The sequence below is a fragment of the Heterodontus francisci genome, chromosome 7, assembly GCF_036365525.1.
Source record: "Heterodontus francisci isolate sHetFra1 chromosome 7, sHetFra1.hap1, whole genome shotgun sequence".
In the NCBI taxonomy this organism is placed as follows: domain Eukaryota; kingdom Metazoa; phylum Chordata; class Chondrichthyes; order Heterodontiformes; family Heterodontidae; genus Heterodontus; species Heterodontus francisci.
In genome coordinates, this window is record NC_090377.1 from 44312975 (window position 1) to 44332850 (window position 19876).

The window sequence follows — 19876 nt, forward strand, 5'->3', positions numbered from 1 at the left end:
ATGAGATTGAATTTGATTGGACCTGCTGCAAATATGAGCCTTCAGCTGCCACATAATTCCAGAGGCTCTGGCTATAGTTCCCATTTCTCTGCCCCAACAATGCACCTCAGCCACAGACACAGGCTGGACCCATGGAAAACTACTCAGGCTGGATACACCAAATATGGTTTTGCTGTAAACTGTACATTGTATGCAAAATGGAATGGCAGGGTTGTGAGGCAACTCACTCCTGTATTGAAGAAAACTGATTTCCTGTGCACTTTCTGGAATGTCAACTTGGTGCTGTTTTGAACTGTTCTGTAATTTGTTTTACAGATTTTTATGAATAAAGTATATTTTTTGAAAACAAAAAGAGCAAAACTGCCTGCAGCAGCCAATTTCATGTCAAATTAAGGTTACATTTATGCTGTGGTCCATGGTCAATTTGGCCATGATTAAGACAGTCCACTAACATAAACATATATGGCATAAGTTTAATACTAAAAATACATGGTGGTGAACTGAAGTGAATATTGTCTCACTGGCAATTTTTGTTGTGAGTTTTCTTGTGCCCAAAAACTGAAATTCATATTTTTGTCTGTTAAGTATTCGAACATGGAAGGCTAGACTTTATATTCAACGTGCCTTCCACCTTTAAGTCCAGAATGTTGTAATAGCACAAACTCATTGAGCTGGAATTTGCTGGCACAGACCATCTTGTGGTGTGCCCAGTGAGCTGGACTTTATTCTGGACCATTCAATCCAATATGTTGCTGGGAGTGAGAGTTGATACCGGCGTGGCAAAGACAACAGGGCATCTTGGACATAGATGAATGATGGGGCCAACAGCTTATCTCCTTAACTAATGAGATTTTTAAGGATTGAGAAATAAGCAGAGGAAAGACTGAGGAAGAGGATGAATTAGAGTAGGTGAACTCAATGTCAAATCAGCTACCGAAAGGGAAAAATAAAAGAGACAGAAAGGAAAAGTGCATTTTTTCAAAATGTAATATTTTGCATTATTAAAATCTCCCACAATTCACTGCCTGAAGGAATGAGACTCCACACATCTAATTGTTCACTTTCTGGGCCAGAGTTGTTAATTTGGCATTCATTATCAATTACCATGTCTTTAAAAGGGTGCTTACACTATGAATTACTAGACGTAACTTTCCGTGACGAGTTTACTGGACAATTAATGTGCAAGTGCAGCAACTTCATGCATCTCATGGGAAGGTTGAGGACAAGTTGCCATTTCAGAGTATTTCTTCCTCACCACAACTTGCTGGCTGATTTGCGCATTAATAACAGCGTTCGGCAGTCAGCATTATTATTTTCAGCAAATTCTGGCATTATAAATTTTATTTTTCATTTTACCACAGTGAAAAATTGTGTATAATCCATGACATAAATGCAAATTTTGTTGATCTAGTGACTATTAAATTAAACCTGTGGGTTATTTATTTAAATTGTTTGTTGCTCAATGCTGAATCTTTATTTTAATGTCTTTATTATTCTGGATGTCTAGGGTAAACTGTCAGAAGAAGTAGCAGCTTGCAAGGACTCAAGAGCAAACATTAACGCAACAACTGATAAATGTTCAAGTAGTGCAAGCAGCATTGAGGAACAAGAGAAAACAATCTACCTTTTGGAACGATTACGAGCACTGGAGGTAAGCAAATAGTAAAATTTGTCTCCAGTAGGTTGTATCATATAGAAATGAAAATATTGTGTTTCGTGAGTATGTAGCACAACAGAAAGTTTACCTTCATACTTCAAAATGTCACATGAAAAGTATCCATCACAGCTTCCTGATCAACTCAAATTAGGAATTTCTGTTCAGTTATACATGGCAGATATGTTCAAATATTGACAGGAGTAAAAGCAATCAATTATCCACAGAAACCCAACCAATCAAGTTGCTTAATTTTCAAAGCTACCAATCAAGCTCCCTGGAATAAAGTAAGAGATAGAGGCCGGAATTTTACGTCCCCCAAAACAGCGGGCTGGTTGTGTGGGGGGGGGGGGGTTGGCGCTGTAAAATAGAGTGGGAGACTGGTGGGGCACTTCAGGACCCGCTCCCGCCGCCTCTGCTGCCAATTCACGCGGGCAGCGGTGGCGAGAAATGGCCCGCCCACCCCAGGCCAGTCAAGGACTTTAAGTGGCCAATTAATTGCCACTTAAGGGCCTCCGCCCACCGCCACAGGAATTTTATGTTTGGTTGGCAGGTGGCCGAGGCCTCAGAAAACCCACCTGATGAAACTAGGTGGCCATCTGGCGGGCTTGAGGGTGGGGACCCGCCTGATCGGGCAGTGCCCCCACCGCACAACATGCCACCCTAACTGCCCCCCGTTGCCTCACCAGGGCCCGCTCCCTGTGGTGCTGCTGGGACTAAGAGCTGCTAGCCCACTGATTGGCTGGCAGCTCCTTTTGGCGGGACTTCCTGTCTCAATGAGGTGGAAGTCCTGCTCATGACCAATTAGGGCCTGTGGAACGTAAAATCTGGTCTGGATGCCCAGGACCGGTGGAGACGGGCTTGCTACCGACTTTTCAGCTGGTGGACGGGCCCCCCCCGCCGCCACCGTAAAATTCTGACCAGAGAGTAAGATGAAGCAGAAAAAGGGGCATATGACAAATGTCAGGTTGATAATGCAAGTGAGGACCAGGCTGAATAGAGAAATTTCAGAGGGGAAGTGAAAACAGAAATAAGAGTGTGAGAAGAGACTGGCAGTGAACATAAAGGGGGAATTCAAAAGTCTTGTGTAGGCATTTAAATAGCAAAAGGATAGTAAAAGGAGGGGTGGGCCAAAAAGGGAATCTACGCATGGAGACAGAGGGCATCGCTGAGATACTAAGTGAGTACTTTCCATCGGTATTTAACAAGGAAGAAGGTGCTTCCAAAGTCATAGCGAAAGAGGAATTAATTGAGATATTGGATGGGCTAAAAATTGATAAAGAGGAGGTATTAGAAAGGCTGGCTGTACTCAAACTTGATAAATCACCAGGACTGGATGGGATGCATCTGAGGATACTGAGGGAAATACGGGAGGAAATTGCAGAGGCACTGGCCATAATCTTCCAATCCTCCTTAGGTATGGGGGTGATGCTAGAGGAGTGTAGAATTACAAATGTTCCAGCCTTGTTCAAAAAAGGGTGTAAGGATAAACCCAGCAACTACCGGCCAATCAGTTTAACCTCGACGGTGGGAAAGCTTTTAGAAATGACAATCTGGGACAGAATTAACACTCATTTGGACAACTGTGGATTAATTAAGGAAAGCCAGCACAGATTTGTTAAAGGCAAATCATGTTTAACGAACTTGAATGAGTTTTTTGATGAGGTAACAGAGAGGGTTGATGAGGGTAATGCAGTTGATGTGGTGTACATGGACTTTCAAAAGGCATTTGATATAGTGCCACATAAAAGGCTTGTCAGCAAAGTTGAATCCCATGGAATAAAAGGGACAGTGGCCACATGGATATGAAGCTGGCTGAGTGACGAATGGTTGTTTTACAGCCTGGAGGAAGGTATATAGTAGGTTTCCCAGGGGTCAGTACTGGGACTATTGCTTTTCTTGATCTGTATTAACAACCTAGACTTGGGTGTACAGGGCACAATGTCAGAATTAACAGATGACACAAAACTTGGAAGTATTGTGAACTGTGTGGAGGATAGTGATAGACTTCAAGGAGACTAGTGGAATGGGCAAACACATGGCAGATCAAATTTAATGCAGAGAAGTGTGAAGTGTATTTTGGGAGGAAGAATGAGGCAAGGCATTAAGGGTACAATTCTCAAGGAGGTGGAGGAACAGAGAGACCTGGAGTATATTTGCACAAATCATTGAAGGTGGTAAAGCAGGTTGAGAAAGTGGTTAAACGGGCATGTGGGATCCTGGGCTTTAAAAATAGAGGTATTGTGTACAAAAGCAAGGAAGTTATGATGAAGCTTTATATAAGACTGGTTTGGCCTCAACTGGAGTATCGTGTCCAATTCTGGGCACCACACTTTAGGAAGGATGTTAAGACTTTAGAGAGGGTACCGGAAAAATTCATGAGAATGGTTCCAGGGATGAGGGGCTTCAGTTACATGGACAGCCTGGAGAAGCTGGGTGTTTGGATAAATACTTTTGTACCTTTGGCTTGCTGTACACATGTGACCCCTGATGTCGTGATATGTAAATGAAGTATTTTGGCAATAGCCATTTTAGCATCACAAGGGTTGTTCTCCTTAGAGAAGAAAAGTTGAGAAGAGATTTGGTAGAAGTGTAGATAACCATGAGGGGTCTAGACAGAGTAGATAGAGAGAAACTGTTCCTACTGGTGGAAGGCCATGAATTAAGGTGATTGGTGAAAGAACCTATGGTGACATGAGGAAAAATCTTTTTATGCAGCGAGTGGTTAAAATCTGGAATGCATTGCCTCAGTGTGCTGGAGGCAGATTCAATCGTGACTTTCAAAAGGGAATTGGATAAGCACCTGAGGAGAGAAAAATGGGGAAAGGATGGGGTGATGGTGGGGGGTGGGAGGGGCAGTGTATGACGAACTAAATTGCTCTTGGATAGAGCTGGCATGGACATAATGGGATGAATGTCCTCGTTCTGTGCTGCAACCATTTTATGATCCTATAGTTCAGTTGGTGTTAGTTAAGCAAATCAGTCAAGCAGTTTTTTCAAGCTGCTTTCAGCTACCATTTTCTTTCCTCACAAAGGTCAGGATATATGATTGAGAAAATATATAATGTAGACAAATAAAAATATGCAATTTTGATTAACATTCAGTGTACCCAATTAATGTAAAAGATCCTTGCCAGAAGTTTCCCTTGCATAGGCTTCTCTCTACACTCCACATTTGAGTTCTGCTGTAGTCCCAGAGATTTGATCTGTATTAATGGATGGAGGTGGTTGAGTGATAGAGCAGATAGGGGAGGGAGAAAGGGAGAAGCAGTGCGGGGGCTGGGGGAGGGTCAGGATGGTAATGCCCCACCCCCACCCAACAAGTTACTTTGAAGTCAGTCAATTGGCCAAATTTGACACTGTTAACTTTTTAATTCAGAATTATGATTGTGTTGCAACTTTGAGTTTGACTTGGATGGCATTGCAGCAATGGTGAACTTTGTGTGCTGTGCAAGACGGCAAAATCTGAACTTCAACACCCGTCCCCAATCCTTTGACCTTAGCAGCACCCTTACTTGGAACCTGGGGTTTTCCAGCTCCTGTTGATAAATTTTACGTGTGTATGGTGCTTCAGTTTCGCACTTCTCCTTTGTAGTTGCCATACCGAAGGTACACTATGATAAATCCATGTCATGTGACAACAAGGCTTAGAATTTACAAATAGCTGAGGCATGAGAGAAGAACAAAAACATGAAAAATAAGAAATATTTTGCAAATCTTGTGTTTTATATAGATTAAGATACTAAATGCATTTTCTGGGCCAACAGTGTTACTTAGAATCTTAGAATTAAGGGCCGGAATTTTACATTGTGCGGGAGGCCCTGCCCACCAGCTGGAAAGCTTTTGTTGGGGTGCCATGCCAGGATTTTATGCTCCCCAGGCCCTTAATTGGACTCGGGTGGGACATCTACCTCCTTGAGGCATGAAGTCCCGTCTCATGGAACTGCCGGCCAATCAGCAGGCTGGCAGCTCTTAGTCCCAGCAGTGCCACTGAGAGCGGTGGCCACTGCTGGGACTGCACCCAGCATCGGCAGCAAGAGAGACACTGGCCTGGAAACAAGGTAAGTTTTGGTGCCTCGCTGACGAGGAATGGGGGGGGGGTCTATTGGGGAGGTGGGGTCTTTATTTTAATCAGGGCGGTTGGAGGTTCTTGGGGGGGGGTGGGGGGGGTTGCCCTCCATGGTGCATGGGGTGCCCCATCATGAGGGTCCCCACAGCCCACAAGAATCTGGCGGCTCTTCCGGGGGCCTTTGCTGCCTGGCCGCCGCTGGTAAAATAACATCAATGGCGGGAGGAGGCCTTTAACTGGCTGTTAATTGGCCACTTAAGGGGCTTGATTTGCCTCTCCGGTCAGGCCGTTTCTCGCCGCCACCACCCCGTGTAACATTGCAGCGGAGCAGGAAGGTGTGGGGAACGACCCCCCCCACTCAATTTTATGGCTGCTCATGTGGGGGGCCATAGAATTCCAGCCAAGGTTTTTTTTGTATCTTTTGAAGGGCAGTAATATTTGTGCTGAAGTCGATAGGGGATAATTTTGAGACGCTTTCACAGTGAGTTTGAACATTGAGTAAATCAGGCCTAGAATACGGAAAAATAGCATGTTTAAGATATTGGTCATTGGAGATGCGATGATGGGAGAAAAAAAACCTCCATGCAACACTGCTGCACTCATGACAAGCTCGCAAAATATTTTGATGCACTCTGCCTGTCTTGTGTCTAGGTTGAAGGGGAAGGAAACTTGAACCTATTATATCTAAGCTTTCCTGTATTTCTCCATATCATTAAAGCACATAATATTTTGCCTTGTGGCAGTTATGTGCTATATTGCTTCAGTAAATTTTCAGTGATTTGCAAATTGCAATTGCATTTAAGCTACATTGTGGTCACAGTAAAAAGTAGGATCTGCAATCAAAACTTCAATGTACGTGTGAACAATACCAAGGTAGATTTGCTATAATTTCAAATTGAGAACTCAACAGCTATATTCTGGCTATCTTCCACAAATAATTGTGGATTTTTTGGCATGATTTGTCTTAAATATACATAAAACACATCTAAACTAATACATCTACCATAAAAGCTCCACGTAGCATATGTTTTGATATAGGCATATTAAATTTTATGAACTGTGACATCTGTATTGAACCTTGGGGTGCGAATATCTGGTACAAATTCAGTGCCAGTGTCTGCCGTATTATTTCTGGTACTGTTCCAGTTTCTGGAATGCTGTCCACTATTTTAATTCTATCTTCCAGTTCTTTTATTATAATGAAATATAATCATAATGTGCTTTTTCCTTGCAAACAATGTTACAAAAACACTTCTTAAATGCTTAGATGCTTTGCTGATATCACACAATAAACAAGGACTGCAGTTGTATAGCACCTTAACACATAAGAAGTGTTCCAGGTTTGTGTCACAGAAATGCAAGGAAAAGAAGTCATTTTATATAGCTGCTGCTTGTGATATAACATTTGCTGTTACCAAGAATGGAAAATGAACTGTATGATAAGATGTGGCCAGATGCTGTAAGCTTTATGTCTTTAATTCCTTCTATTTATACCATACAAGATAAAACATTTTATTTGTGTGAATAATTATCATTTAATTATAATTCGTCATTACTGAGCATTACTAAAATTACTGAGCTGAACAAAAACACGTGCCTTGGGACCTTTGGCTATCATATATGGGAATGTTGAAATTGGATAAGTGACAGTTGTGTCCTAAAATTCTCCCTGTGATTTTTTTTTTTTAAGAAGTGTCCACCTTGACTGGGTAGTAGCACTCTCATCTCACCTGTGAGTTCTCGGTTTGTAGGTTCAAGACGCATTCCAGGGACTTCAGCGCACAATCTAGCCTGACGCGTCAGTACATTACTGAGGGAGTGTTGTGCTTTTGGAGGTCCCGTCTTTCAGATGAGACATAAGCTGAGGCCTTGTCTGCCTCCTGGGTAGATGTAACAGATCCATAGCATTATTCAATCAAAAGCAGGGAAATTATCCAAATGTCCTAGCTAATATTAATCTCTCAACCAACATCGCTGAAGCAGATTATTTGACCATTTATCTCATTGCAGTTTGTGAGAGCTTGCCACGAACAAAATTTAACAGTGATGATAGGTTAAAAGTACTTAATTAGCTGTGAAGTGCTTTGGAATTCCTGAGGTCATGAAAGACACTATTTAAATGCAAGCTCCTTCTTTTCCCTTCGTTAACATTCAACATAGTAAACATGCAATTTAAAAAAAAAAAATCTGCATATCCAATTTGATTCATTCAAATGCTAATTAAAAAAATTACTTTCAGAAAGTAATATTTTGAGCTGCTGTGTATGAGTAATCTGAGACATGAAATATGATGAAGTGTGTTATGTTTGAGAGAAATGGTTGATTTTGGACCTAAAGCTTTCACAGCTGGTGAATTTTCCTCACTCCATATCTGAATCTGTTGCAGACAAACCGATTGTTATGGTCGTTAATCAACAGCATTATCATTGTACCATGCAACTTCGAGGATGGTAGAGGGTGAACTAGGTAGACCATGAGCATTTCTTGTTTGTCAAATCCAATGTTCTTACATGCCTCCTGCCTATCTGGAACATCTTCTCTATCATTTTCTTCTAGATCTAGATTTTAAAAAAAGTTGAACATAAAATTCATGTATACCTGTATAAAATAAAAGTAAGTCTGTTGTACAATTTCCACAAAAATTGTATATTATCACATACTTTCAGTGCAAATGTAAATCTGAGTTCTTTTTGCCTTCAGTCTGGTTCAGTAAATATACCGAGTCGGATGTGTAGGTAAAATCAATTACTTTATTTGCGCATTTAGCCGGCTGACTTACTCTAATGCAACGACACTGACTCCACCCCAGAGTCTGTCGGGTCCACCAGAGTAAGTGTTGTTCATGATACAGATACTACTGTTTATACATTAAGATTCATGCTACACCCCCTTGTTTAACCAATCAGTGCGGTACAATTCGACTTCACCCACGTGGTGACATGCAGTACATCTGTTACTGAGGTTACAATACACTCCATTCTCAATACATACTTGTTACTAATAAAATATTGTTTTGTACCAGCAAGATAATACAAAGCGGACAAGCAAGCTAATTAGCAAGAGCATAGGAATCATCAATAACCATTCTGGTCTCACTCCCTACATTGATCATGAGTTCTGTTTCTACCTTGTGACAAGTAATTGCGGAGCATCCTGCTATCTCTATTAGGTGTACATTCCTGAGTGTTTCGTGCAGTCTGCAGCTACAAGTAGTGGCAGCTCACGAAGATAAGAGGGGCCTAGCACTCCTTATCACTCACACAGGGATGGACATCATTTGATTCACAGGAGTCCATTTGTTCCAAACCACAGGGAGTCTCACAATCAGGCCATAAAGAACAGATGTCCTTGCAATTACCAGTGTCGGCTAGTCTTTACTGTCTCACGCGCTCTGCCTTTACTTTTAACTATTTCATTGTGGTTTCTGCCACTTAAAATCAAAGCTCAGCAAAGCTACTATTCCTAACTTGGCTATATTTCCCATTAAGCATAGTGCCATGCCTTTCTGCTCACTTCCACACAAATATACTGTGAACATGGCCATTATACTTTGAATAACTAAAATTTTTATTACAAACTAGAAATTAATGATGATGATAAAACATACATTATATTATATATATTACATTCTTTCTTTGGCCTCCTTGTCTCGAGAGACAATGGGTAAGCGCCTGGAGGTGGTCAGTGGTTTGTGAAGCAGCACCTGGAGTGGCTATAAAGGCCAATTCGAGAGTGACAGACTCTTCCACAGGTGCTGCAGATAAAATTGGTTGTCGGGACTGTTACACAGTTGGCTCTCTCCTTGCGCTTCTGTCCTTTTTCCTGCCAACTGGTAAGTCTCTTCGACTCGCCACGCTTTAGCCCCGCCTTATGGTTGCCCGCCAGCTCTGGCGATCGCTGGCAACTGACTCCCACGACTTGTGATCAATGTCACAGGACTTCATGTCGTGTTTGCAGACATCTTTAAAGTGGAGACAAGGACGGCCGGTGGGTCTGATACCAGTGACGAGCTCGCTGTACAATGTGTCCTTGGGGATCCTGCCATCTTCCATGCGGCTCATAAAATTTTTATCAATAACTAGAAATTAATGATGATGATAAAACATACATTATATTATATATATTATGTAAAACGTACATTACCTACCATAAAACAAAGCATCCTGTGACTCAGTGTGACCAACACAATGTGAAATCATGGTAGTTCTGGATAAGAAAACCACTTGGCCCATGTATGTCCATCGAGAAGCACCCTACAGTTCCCAAGTATTGCAGCATTTAATCATAGAATCATAGAAGGGTAACAACACAGAAGGAGGCCATTTGGCCCGTCATGCCGTGCCAGGTCTCTGTAAGAGCTACTCACCTAGTCCCATTCTCTGCCTTTTCCTTGTAGCCCTGCATTTTTTTTCTGTTCAGATAATTATCCAATTCCCTTTTGAAAGCCACGATTGAATCTGCTTCCACCACCCTCTCAGACAGTGCATCCTAACCACTCGCTGCGTAAAAAAGTTTTTCCTTGTGTCGCCTCTCGTCTGCCAATTACCATAAATTGGTGTCCTCTGGTTCTTCACCCTTTGCTAATGGCAACAGTTTCTCCCTATCTACTCTGTGCAGACCTCTCATGATTTTGAACACCTCTATCAAGTCTTCTCTCAACCTTCTCTTTAAGCAGAAGAACCCTGGCTTTACCAGTCTATCCACGTAACTGAAGTCTCTCATCCATAGTACCATTCTTGTAAGTCTTTTCTGTACCCTCTCTAAAGCCTTCACATCCTCACTAAAGTGTGGAGCCCATAATTGGACACAATACTCCAGTTGAGGCCGAACAAGTGTTTTATAAAGCTTCACCATAACTTCCTCGCTTTTGCGCACTCTACCTCTATTTACAAAGGCCAGGATCCCGTATGCCTTATTAACCACTTCCTCAATCTGTCCTGCCTCCTTCAACTATTTGTGCAAATATACTCCCAGGTCCCTCTGCTCCTGCACCACCATTTATTTTGATGATGAAGTGAGAGTGACTGCCCTTGACGTCAAGGCAGCATTTGACTGAGTATGGCATCCAGGAGCCCTAGCAAAACTGAGGTCAATGGGAATCGGGGAAAACCCTCCGCTGGCTGGAGTCATACCTAACGCAAAGGAAGATGGTTGTGGTTGTTGGAGGTCAATCATCTGAGCTCCAGGACATCACTGCAGGAGTTCCTCAGGGTAGTGTCCTAGGCCCAACCATCTTCAGCTGCTTCATCAATGATCTACCTTCAATCATGAGCTCAGAAGTGGGGATGTTCGCTGATGATTGCACAATGTTCAGCACCATTTGTGACTCCTCAGATACTGGAGCAGTCCGTGTAGAAATGCAGCAAGACCTGGACAATATCCAGGCTTGAGCTGATAAGTGGCAAGTAACATTTGCGCCAGGCAATGACCATCTCCAACAAGAGAGAATCTAACCATCTCCCCTTGACATTCAATGGCATTACCATCGCTGAATCCCCCACTATCAACATCCTCAGGGCTACCATTGACCAGAAACTGAACTGGAGTAGCCATATAAATACTGAGGCTACAAGAGCAGGTCAGAGGCTAGGAATCCTGAGGCAAGTAACTCACCTCCTGAGTCCCCAAAGCCTGTCCACCATCTGCAAGGCACAAGTCAGGAGTGTGATGGAATACTCTCCACTTGCCTGGATGGGTGCAGCTCCAACAACACTCAAGAAGCTCGATACCATCCAGGACAAAGCAGCACGCTTGAATGGCACCCCATCTACAAACATTCACTCCCTCCACCACTAAAGCACAGTGTCAGCAGTGTATACCATCTGCAAGATGCACTACAGCAATGCACCAAGGCTCCTTAGACAGCACCTTCCAAACCCGTGACCTCTACCAACTAGAAGGACAAGGGCAGCAAATGCATGGGAACACCACCACCTGCAAGTTCCCCTCCAAGTCACACACCATCCTGACTTGGAACTATATCGCCGTTCCTTCACTGTCGCTGGGTCAAAATCCTGGAACTCCCTTCCGAACAGCACTGTGGGTATACCTACCCCAAATGGACTGCAGCGGTTCAAGAAGGCAGCTCACCACCACCTTCTCAAGGGCAATTAGGGATGGGCAATAAATGCTGGCCCAGCCAGCGAAGCCGACATCCCTGAATGAATTAAAAAAAAAAGGAGTGAATCTAACAGCCTCTGCCATTAGTTAGACTTGTTCTTGTATCATTTTGCATAGCACGTTGTCAAAAGTGTGAGCTGATAACCGCACAGCAAGGGAAATCAGGCACAGTTACCAGGACAAGCAACTGAGTATCTCTTTAACCAATCAGGTTGAAGGATTGTGGACTTAACAGCAGAAGGTTTGAGAAGGAAATGCAAATTATAGTGGGTGAATTCAATGCAAAATCAGGTGCAGAACGAGGGATAAAAAGAGGAGTAAAGAGATTGAATTAATTACATAGAATATGCAGCACAGAAACAGGCCATTCAGTCCAATCAGTCCATGCCAGACTTTAAGCTCCACTCAAGCCTCCTCCCATCATTCCTTATCTAACTCTATCAGCCTAACACTCTGTTTCCTACTCCCTCATATGAGTATATAGCTACTCTTAACTGCATCTGCACTATTCACCTCAACCACTCCCTGTGATGGCAAGTTCCGCATTCTCACCACTCTTTGGGTAAAGAAGTTTATTCTGAATTTCCTGTTTGTTTTCTTGGTGATGATCTTGTATTGATGCCCGCTAGTTTTGCTGTTCCCCACAAGTGGAAACACTCTCTGTGCCTACTCTATCAAAATCGTTCCTAATTTTCAAGACGTCTACTATGCCACCCCTCACAATTCTCTTTTCAAGCGAAAAGAGACCCAGCCTGTTCATCCTTTGCTGATAAGTATAACCTCACATTTCTGGTATCATCCTTGTAAATCTTTTTTGCACCTTCTTCAGTGCTTCTTCACCCTGTTAATAATATGGCAACAAGAACTGTGCACCATACTTCGTGTGGTCTAACCAAGGTTTGATGCAAGTTTATTGTAACTTCTCTACTTATACAGCAAAAACAACAATTTGTATTTATATAGTACTTTTAACATCATAAAACATCCCAAGGTGCTTCATAGGAGCATTATAAAATAAAATATGGCACGGAGCTACATAAGGAGATATTAGGCCAGATGATCAAAATCTTGGTCAAAGGGGTAGTTTTTAAGATGTGTCTTAAAGGAGGAAAATGAAATAGAGAGGAAGAGAGATGTAGGGGGTGGTATTCCAGAACTTGGAGCCTAGACAACTAAAGGTACGGACAGCAATGACGGAACGATTAAAATCAGGGATGCTCAAGAGGCCCAAATTAGAGGAGGGCAGATATCTTGGAGGGTTGTGGAGCTGGAGATACAAAGGAGTGAAGCCATGGAGGGATTTGAAAGCAAGGTGAGAATTTTAAAATCAAAATGCTGCTTGACTGGGAGTCAATGTAGGTCAGGGAGCACGGGGGTAATAGGTGAATGGGTCTTGGTGCAAGTCAAGACACACAGCAGAGTTTTGGATGACCTCAATTCAACTATCAATTCTATCCCTCTAGAAATAAGCCCAGGGGTTTGGTTTGCATTTATTACGGCCTTATTAACCTGTGTTCCTACTTTGCAATTTATGTATTTGTCTCTGATCCTTTTGCTCCTCTACCTCATTTAGATTCTTATTTTACGATTAATATGTGAGTTCCTCATTTTTTGCAGCAAAATGTAATACCTCACATTTATCTGTTTTGAAATTCACTTGGAAATTATGTGCACATTCTGCAAGTTTATTAATGTCTTGTAATTTCTTGGAATTCTCAGTATTGACTACCTTCTCTCATCACTACCCTGCCCCAACCTCCCTGCCATTCCTACCCACTTCCCCAAATTTGGTGTCATCTGCAAATTTAAAATGGTGTTTTGAATACCAAAGTCTAAATCATTAATATAAATTGTGAACAATAATAGTATCAGCACTGATCCTTGTGGCACCCCACTCTCCATCTTCTGCCACTCTGAATAGCTACTCTATACCCCTACTGTCTATTTTCTGTTTTGCAGCCATTCTGTTATTTGTCCTCTGACTCCACATGCTCTGACCTTACTCATTAGTTTATTATGTGGCACCTTATCAAAGGCCTTTTGGAAATCTAGATAAATTACATCTACTACGTTGTCTTACTTTTTCTATTACCTCTTCAAAGAATTCAATGAGGTTGGTAAAGCAAGACATTCCCTTTTGAAATCATGTTGACTATTAGTTATTATATTGTTGGTTTCCAGATAAATTTTCTATTTTCTCCTTCAGGAGGGATTCCATTATTTTAATTCTTGAGTATTGCTGAAAATAGAGACATGTTGTTGAATCTTTTCATCTTGCATGGATCGCTTCAAACAACATGTCCCTTCCACTGTTGGCAACGGGAAAGGTACAAGCCGTACCCAACCAGCCTGTGCTTGCAAAAATCAAAACATAGTGTCCAACATTAGATGGGATTCCGTGATTGGACAACATTTGATAAATAATTCTCAGTGTGCTAAGAATTATGCAGACAGCCAATATAAGATTATTAGTAGGGCTCGCAGTGTGCTGCATTTGCGCGTATTGGAAGCTACATATACTAATACACAAGGCCCTGTTCTTTGCAGACAGAAAGAACATGTACAAACATTGCGCCTGTTCCAGCTAAACAAAATAAGTGACAGCCATTCACTGGTTCATTCCTCAGGGCAATGTCTTGACCAATCAGAGTCAAGCTGCCTGGTGTAAATTTCAAACAAAGTTTGGCAGTTAACTGTCAGTCACCCTAAACTGGTGCATTCTCCATGGCAATGCCTCCACCAATCAGAGTTCACTTGCCAACCAATCAGCACTCTCTTCTCATGCAGTATAAAGTTGTTATTTTCCCTTACATTGATATTCCTGCGGATTATCCTGATGAGTGCAAGACAAAAAGCTTTGACAACATGTCTCTAATTTCAGCAATACTCCAGTTCTGTACTACCAAACGACTATTTATTTTAGTTCTCATGTCCACTGAGAATAGCATGTGCAAATGATACAAATATTTTGTGGTAATAAAAAAGAGAATGCGTTAAATAATCCCTAGACAATTATAAGATAAAGAAAGGTATTAGTTGTGCATTGTAATCATTCTGGTAAATCCACATGTGTAATTGTCATTTCTCCCCTAGTTGGTAGGAAAGCCCATTTTATTTATTGTTGTAATTATGTAGCTAAACTACTTTAATATCTTTTACATAATGGTTAACATTCCACAGCTGCCCCTTCATTTAAAGCAGGCTTTTGAAGACAATTGGATATTAATGAGCAGATTGAGCCAGCATGTGTGTTGGGTTTCAGCCCTTTCCACTTTAATTTGCTATTCATTGGATTTTGGGGGGCTTAATTCCATAAAATTGATCAGTTTCAATAAAATTACACTTTTGTCTTAGTTCCACACATGATGCAGTAAGGACATTTACATGATTTACAGGATGTAAAGGATGGATGGGGAATGAAATTTGAAAAAGACAAAGAAAAACCATTTAAAAAATCTAATATATGAAAATGTAAATGCTGTATGAGAGAGTATAAAAGAGAGAGATTTTCATCAGTGGCCTGATATCAACTCTTTCGTGGCAATACCACTTGCGAGTTTCATATTTCACACCTACCTATGCAGTCTTTCAGTGGACTGGCTATCCCAAAAATACCTCCATGTATAGATCAATAAATCTGTGATGGGTAAAGATGCAGATCGGGCTGTGTTGGTTATAGGTACACATAAAAGTACTAATTTTTGAAGAAATGTATTGTTATAAGTAACCTAGAAAATTAAAAATACAAATGAGTGCTGCGCAAAATTTAGAAATGACACAAACTTTTAAATTGCCGTAACTTGCAGGTTGCAATTTTTTTCCATTGACTATTCGAGTTGCGGTTCGTTATAAAATTGCCAATTGTACGTTCCACATAAGAGATAATTTTCCTCATCAGGATCAAATTATTTGGTGAACTGGAATAGACCGTTTAGCCCCTCGAGGCTCTTCTGCCATTCAGTGAAATCGTGGCTGATCCGTGACCTAACTCCATATACCGTCTTTGCCCTATATCCCTTAGATTTCTGATGACCAAAGATATTATCAACCTCAGATTTAAACTTAACAATTGATCTAGCATCAACTGTCATTTGGGGAAGAGAAGTCCAAACTTTTACCACCCTTTGCGTCAAGAAGTGTTTCCTAACCTCACTCCTGAAAGGCCTGGCTTTAATTTTTAGGCTATGCGCCCGAGTCCTAGATTCCCAATCAGCAGAAATAGTTTTTCTCTCTATCTATCCCATCAATTACCCTTAACATCTTGAATACTTCAAGCAAATCACCTCTTAATCTTCTAATTCCAGGGCATACAACCTTTCCTCATTATTTAACCTTTGGAGTCCAGGCATCATTCTAGTAAATCTACACGGCACTCCCTCCAAGGCCTAGGTGTAATACCCAGAAGTGAACACAATACTCCAGGTCTGGTCTAACCAGGCTTTGTTTGGCTGTAGCATAACTTCTAACCTTTTGTATTCTAAACCTTCAGATATAAAGACCAGCATTTCTTTAGACTTTTTGATTATTTTTTTGTACCTGTCAATGTCATTTTCATAATCCATGTAAATGGACCCCTAAGTCTCTTTGGATCTTGACTGCCTTTAGGTGTCACGCTAATGGGAAGTGTAGTGATGAAAATACAGAAACAAACGGAAGTTATAAAAACTTAGAACAATTTTAAAAGACTGGTACATTTGCTGTCAAGAAAATGGAGGACACGTCATATGACCCATACTACCTTCTGCATTAAAATACACATCCATGTCTTCTAGAACTACAACCAATTAACCCCATCTACATGGAAATGAGACAGCTTATCACGCATGGATGTCATCTTTACTCAAATGAGCTGAAACAAAGACACTCTCAGATTCTATGGGTTGGATCTTGTTCTCCTGCCGCCACTGTTGGCGGCGGGTGCAGAAAATGGCGGCTACAACGCATGGGCCCCACGCCGTTGCAATCTTGCATCCGGTGGTCACTTATATGGATGACGGCTGCCCCCCATCACCTGTTTTCCCACCCCCCCCCCTCACCCCCCAATCACAAGGCAGGGCGACAGTGGCAACATCATTCACCACCTGATGAAGGAGCAGGTGCTGGCGCCATTTTTAAAAGGCTGCCAGCCCTTACATTGTCATGCGGCTGAAATTGGCCTGGCCCAGGTCAGACTGTTTTAGCTGTCAGGAATTTTACCAAAACGCCCTTTATTATTTGATTATATATGAAACAGGATCAAAAAAGGTAACTTTTTGTCAATCACTGCTGCTCAAGAGGCATTATAGAACCATTGAAGAATAACGAGCTAAACCCATTTTTCCACTGCACAGCATCAAAGTTTTCATTTATTAAATGAAAGCCCTCCAATGCAGGCCTAGTCACCAATGCATTTCATAAGAATCATTCTTGTAACATTCAGAATGCAGTTAGCCACTGATAATTTGATTGAATAAAATTACAGCGATTTATTTCTGCATCAGGTGTGCAATAAAACCATAGCAGCAACCAGCAGCAATGCTGCAGTGGATAATTCAAAAGACATTTACCATTTAAAATTTGACCCTTCCCTCTCGCCGTCCAGTACGTAGTGCAGAGTTGAGCCCTCTTTCCCCCCCCCACCCCCCCAACACACAGTATATAATGCTGAGTTGACTGCTTCCCCCCCTTTACAATATATAGTCCAGAGTTGAACCTTCCCCACCTTGGTAACGGCAGCTTTCCCTGGACGGGAATGTGAAGGTGCGTAAGTGTGACAAAAGAGGTAGAGATCAAGATAAAGAAGATAAAGTGTACTTCTGACAGATGCCTGGTAGAAAATACGATTGAGAACCTGGCTAAATATAGAAGGCCCAGAGAGGAAGTGAAAAAACAAATAAGAGAAGCAAAGAGAGAGCATGAAAAGGGACTGGCAGCTAACATTAAAGGGAATCCCAAAGTTTTCTCTCGACATATGAATAGTAAAAGGGTGGTAAAAGGAGGAGTGGGGCCAATTAGGGATTGACAAGGGGATTTACACATGGAGGCAGAGGGCATAGCTGAGGTATTAAATGAATACTTTGCATCTGTCATTAGCCAGGAAGACGATGTAACCCAGGCAATGATGATAGAGGAGGGAATTCAGATGCGAGAAGGGTTTAAAATTGATAGAGGATGTATTAGATAGGCCGTCTGTAATTAAAGTGGATAAAGCACCAGAACCCAATGAGATGCATCCAAGGATACTGAAGGAAGTGAGGGTGGAAATCGTGGAGGCACTATCCATAATTTTTCAGTCTTTCTCAGACTCGGGGGTGGTGCCAGAGGACAGGAGAATTGCAAACGTTAAACCCTTGTTCAAAAAAGGGTGTAAAGATAAGCCCAGCAACTACAGGCCAGTCAGTTTAACTTCAGTGGTGGGGAAAATTCTAGAAAGAATAATTTGGGACAAAATTAATAGTCACATGGACAAATGTGGGTTAATAAAGGAAAGCCAGCATGGAATACTTAAGGGAAAATCATGTTTAACTAACTTTCTGGAGTTTTTTGAGGAGGTAACAGGGAAGGTTGATGAGGACAATGCTCTTGACGTACGTGGTGTATGTGGACTTTCAAAAGGCATTTGATACAGTGCCACATATCAGACTTGTGAGCAAGGTTATAACTCATGGAACAAAAGGGACGATAACAACATGGATATGGAATTGGCTGAGTGACAGGAAACAAAGAGTAGTGGTTAATGGATGTTTTTCGGGCTGGAAGAAGGAAGAAAGTGGAGCTCCCCAGGGATCAGTGTTGGGACCTTTGCTTTTCCTGATGTATATTAATGACCTAGACCTTGGCGTAGAGGGCACAATTTCAAAGTTTGCAGATGATATTAAACTTGGAAGCATTGTGAACTGTGAGGAAGATAGTGTAGAACTCCAAAAGGACATAGACAAATTGGTGGAATGGGCAGACAGGTGGCAGATGAAGTTCAATGCAGAGAAATGTAAAGTGATTCATTTTGGTAGGAAGAACATGGAAAGACTATATAAAATAAAGGGTACAATTCTAAAGGAGCAGAGGGATATGTGTATATGTGCTTAAGTCATTGAAGGAGGCAGGACAGGTTGAGAGTGTGGTTAATAAAGCATACAGTTTCCTGGGCTTAATTAATGGGCATAGAGTACGAGAATAAGGGCATATAAGACATTAGTTCTGCCTCAGCTGGAATATTGCTTCCAGTTCTGGGCGCCGCACTTTAGTAAAGACGTGAGGGCATTGGAGAGAGTACAGAAAAGATTCACAAGAATGGTTTCAGGGATGAGGAATTTCAGATATTAAGATAGATTGAAGAAGTTAGGACTGTTTCTCTTAGAGGAGAGAATGCTGAGAGGTGATTTGATAGAGGTATTCAACATCATGAGGGTTCTGGACAGAACAGATCGAGATTTGTTCAGAGAATCAAAAGTGACATGAGAAAAAGCTTTTTCATGCAGTGAGTAGTTATGGTCTGGAATGCACTGCCTGAGAGTGTGGTGGAGGCAGGTTCAATTGAAGCATTCAAAAGGGAATTAGACAGGTATATGAAAAGGAAGAATGTGCAGGGTTACAGGGAGAAGGCAGAGGAATGGCAGTGAGGGAATTGCTCTTTCAGAGAGCCAGTGTGGACACAATGGGCCGAATTACACTGGGCCTTCTGCACTGTAGTAATTCTGTGATTCTGTGAATTCACGCTGAAGATTGGGAACTGAAGGTAAAATTGCTGTGGATTACATTTTAACTCATGCAAAAATGTAATTTAAATATGCAGTCAGGTCCTATTGCAGAGCGGTGGATGGGCCGCCCCAGAGCTTCCCTGTCGCCGGGAAGATTGGGACCGACAATCCCAGTGTCGGGTTCCTTGGTGTGCCACTGCCGCTCCAATTTTTCCAGTCTCTCCCATCCCACCCTGCCGCGCCACGGAGGCCAACGCGATCCAGCCCTATGTATCCAGCTATGCTTCACCACAATGGAGTGTGAACAGTCCTCGTATTATCAAAATGGGCAAAGCTAACGCTTTATGAGTTTACCTT

General features: G+C 41.9%; 1 protein-coding gene across 19 annotated transcripts in view; it reads left to right on the plus strand.

Moving 5' to 3' along the window:
• The window catches only part of LOC137371950 (nck-associated protein 5-like), a 693455-nt gene that overhangs the window by 391944 nt on the left and 281635 nt on the right, over positions 1–19876 (plus strand). For all 19 annotated transcript variants that reach the window (XM_068035093.1, XM_068035090.1, XM_068035092.1 and 16 more), the window contains one exon: positions 1508–1651. In XM_068035093.1, coding sequence (XP_067891194.1) covers positions 1508–1651 — 144 coding nt within the window. The remainder of the gene's footprint in view (positions 1–1507; positions 1652–19876) is intronic.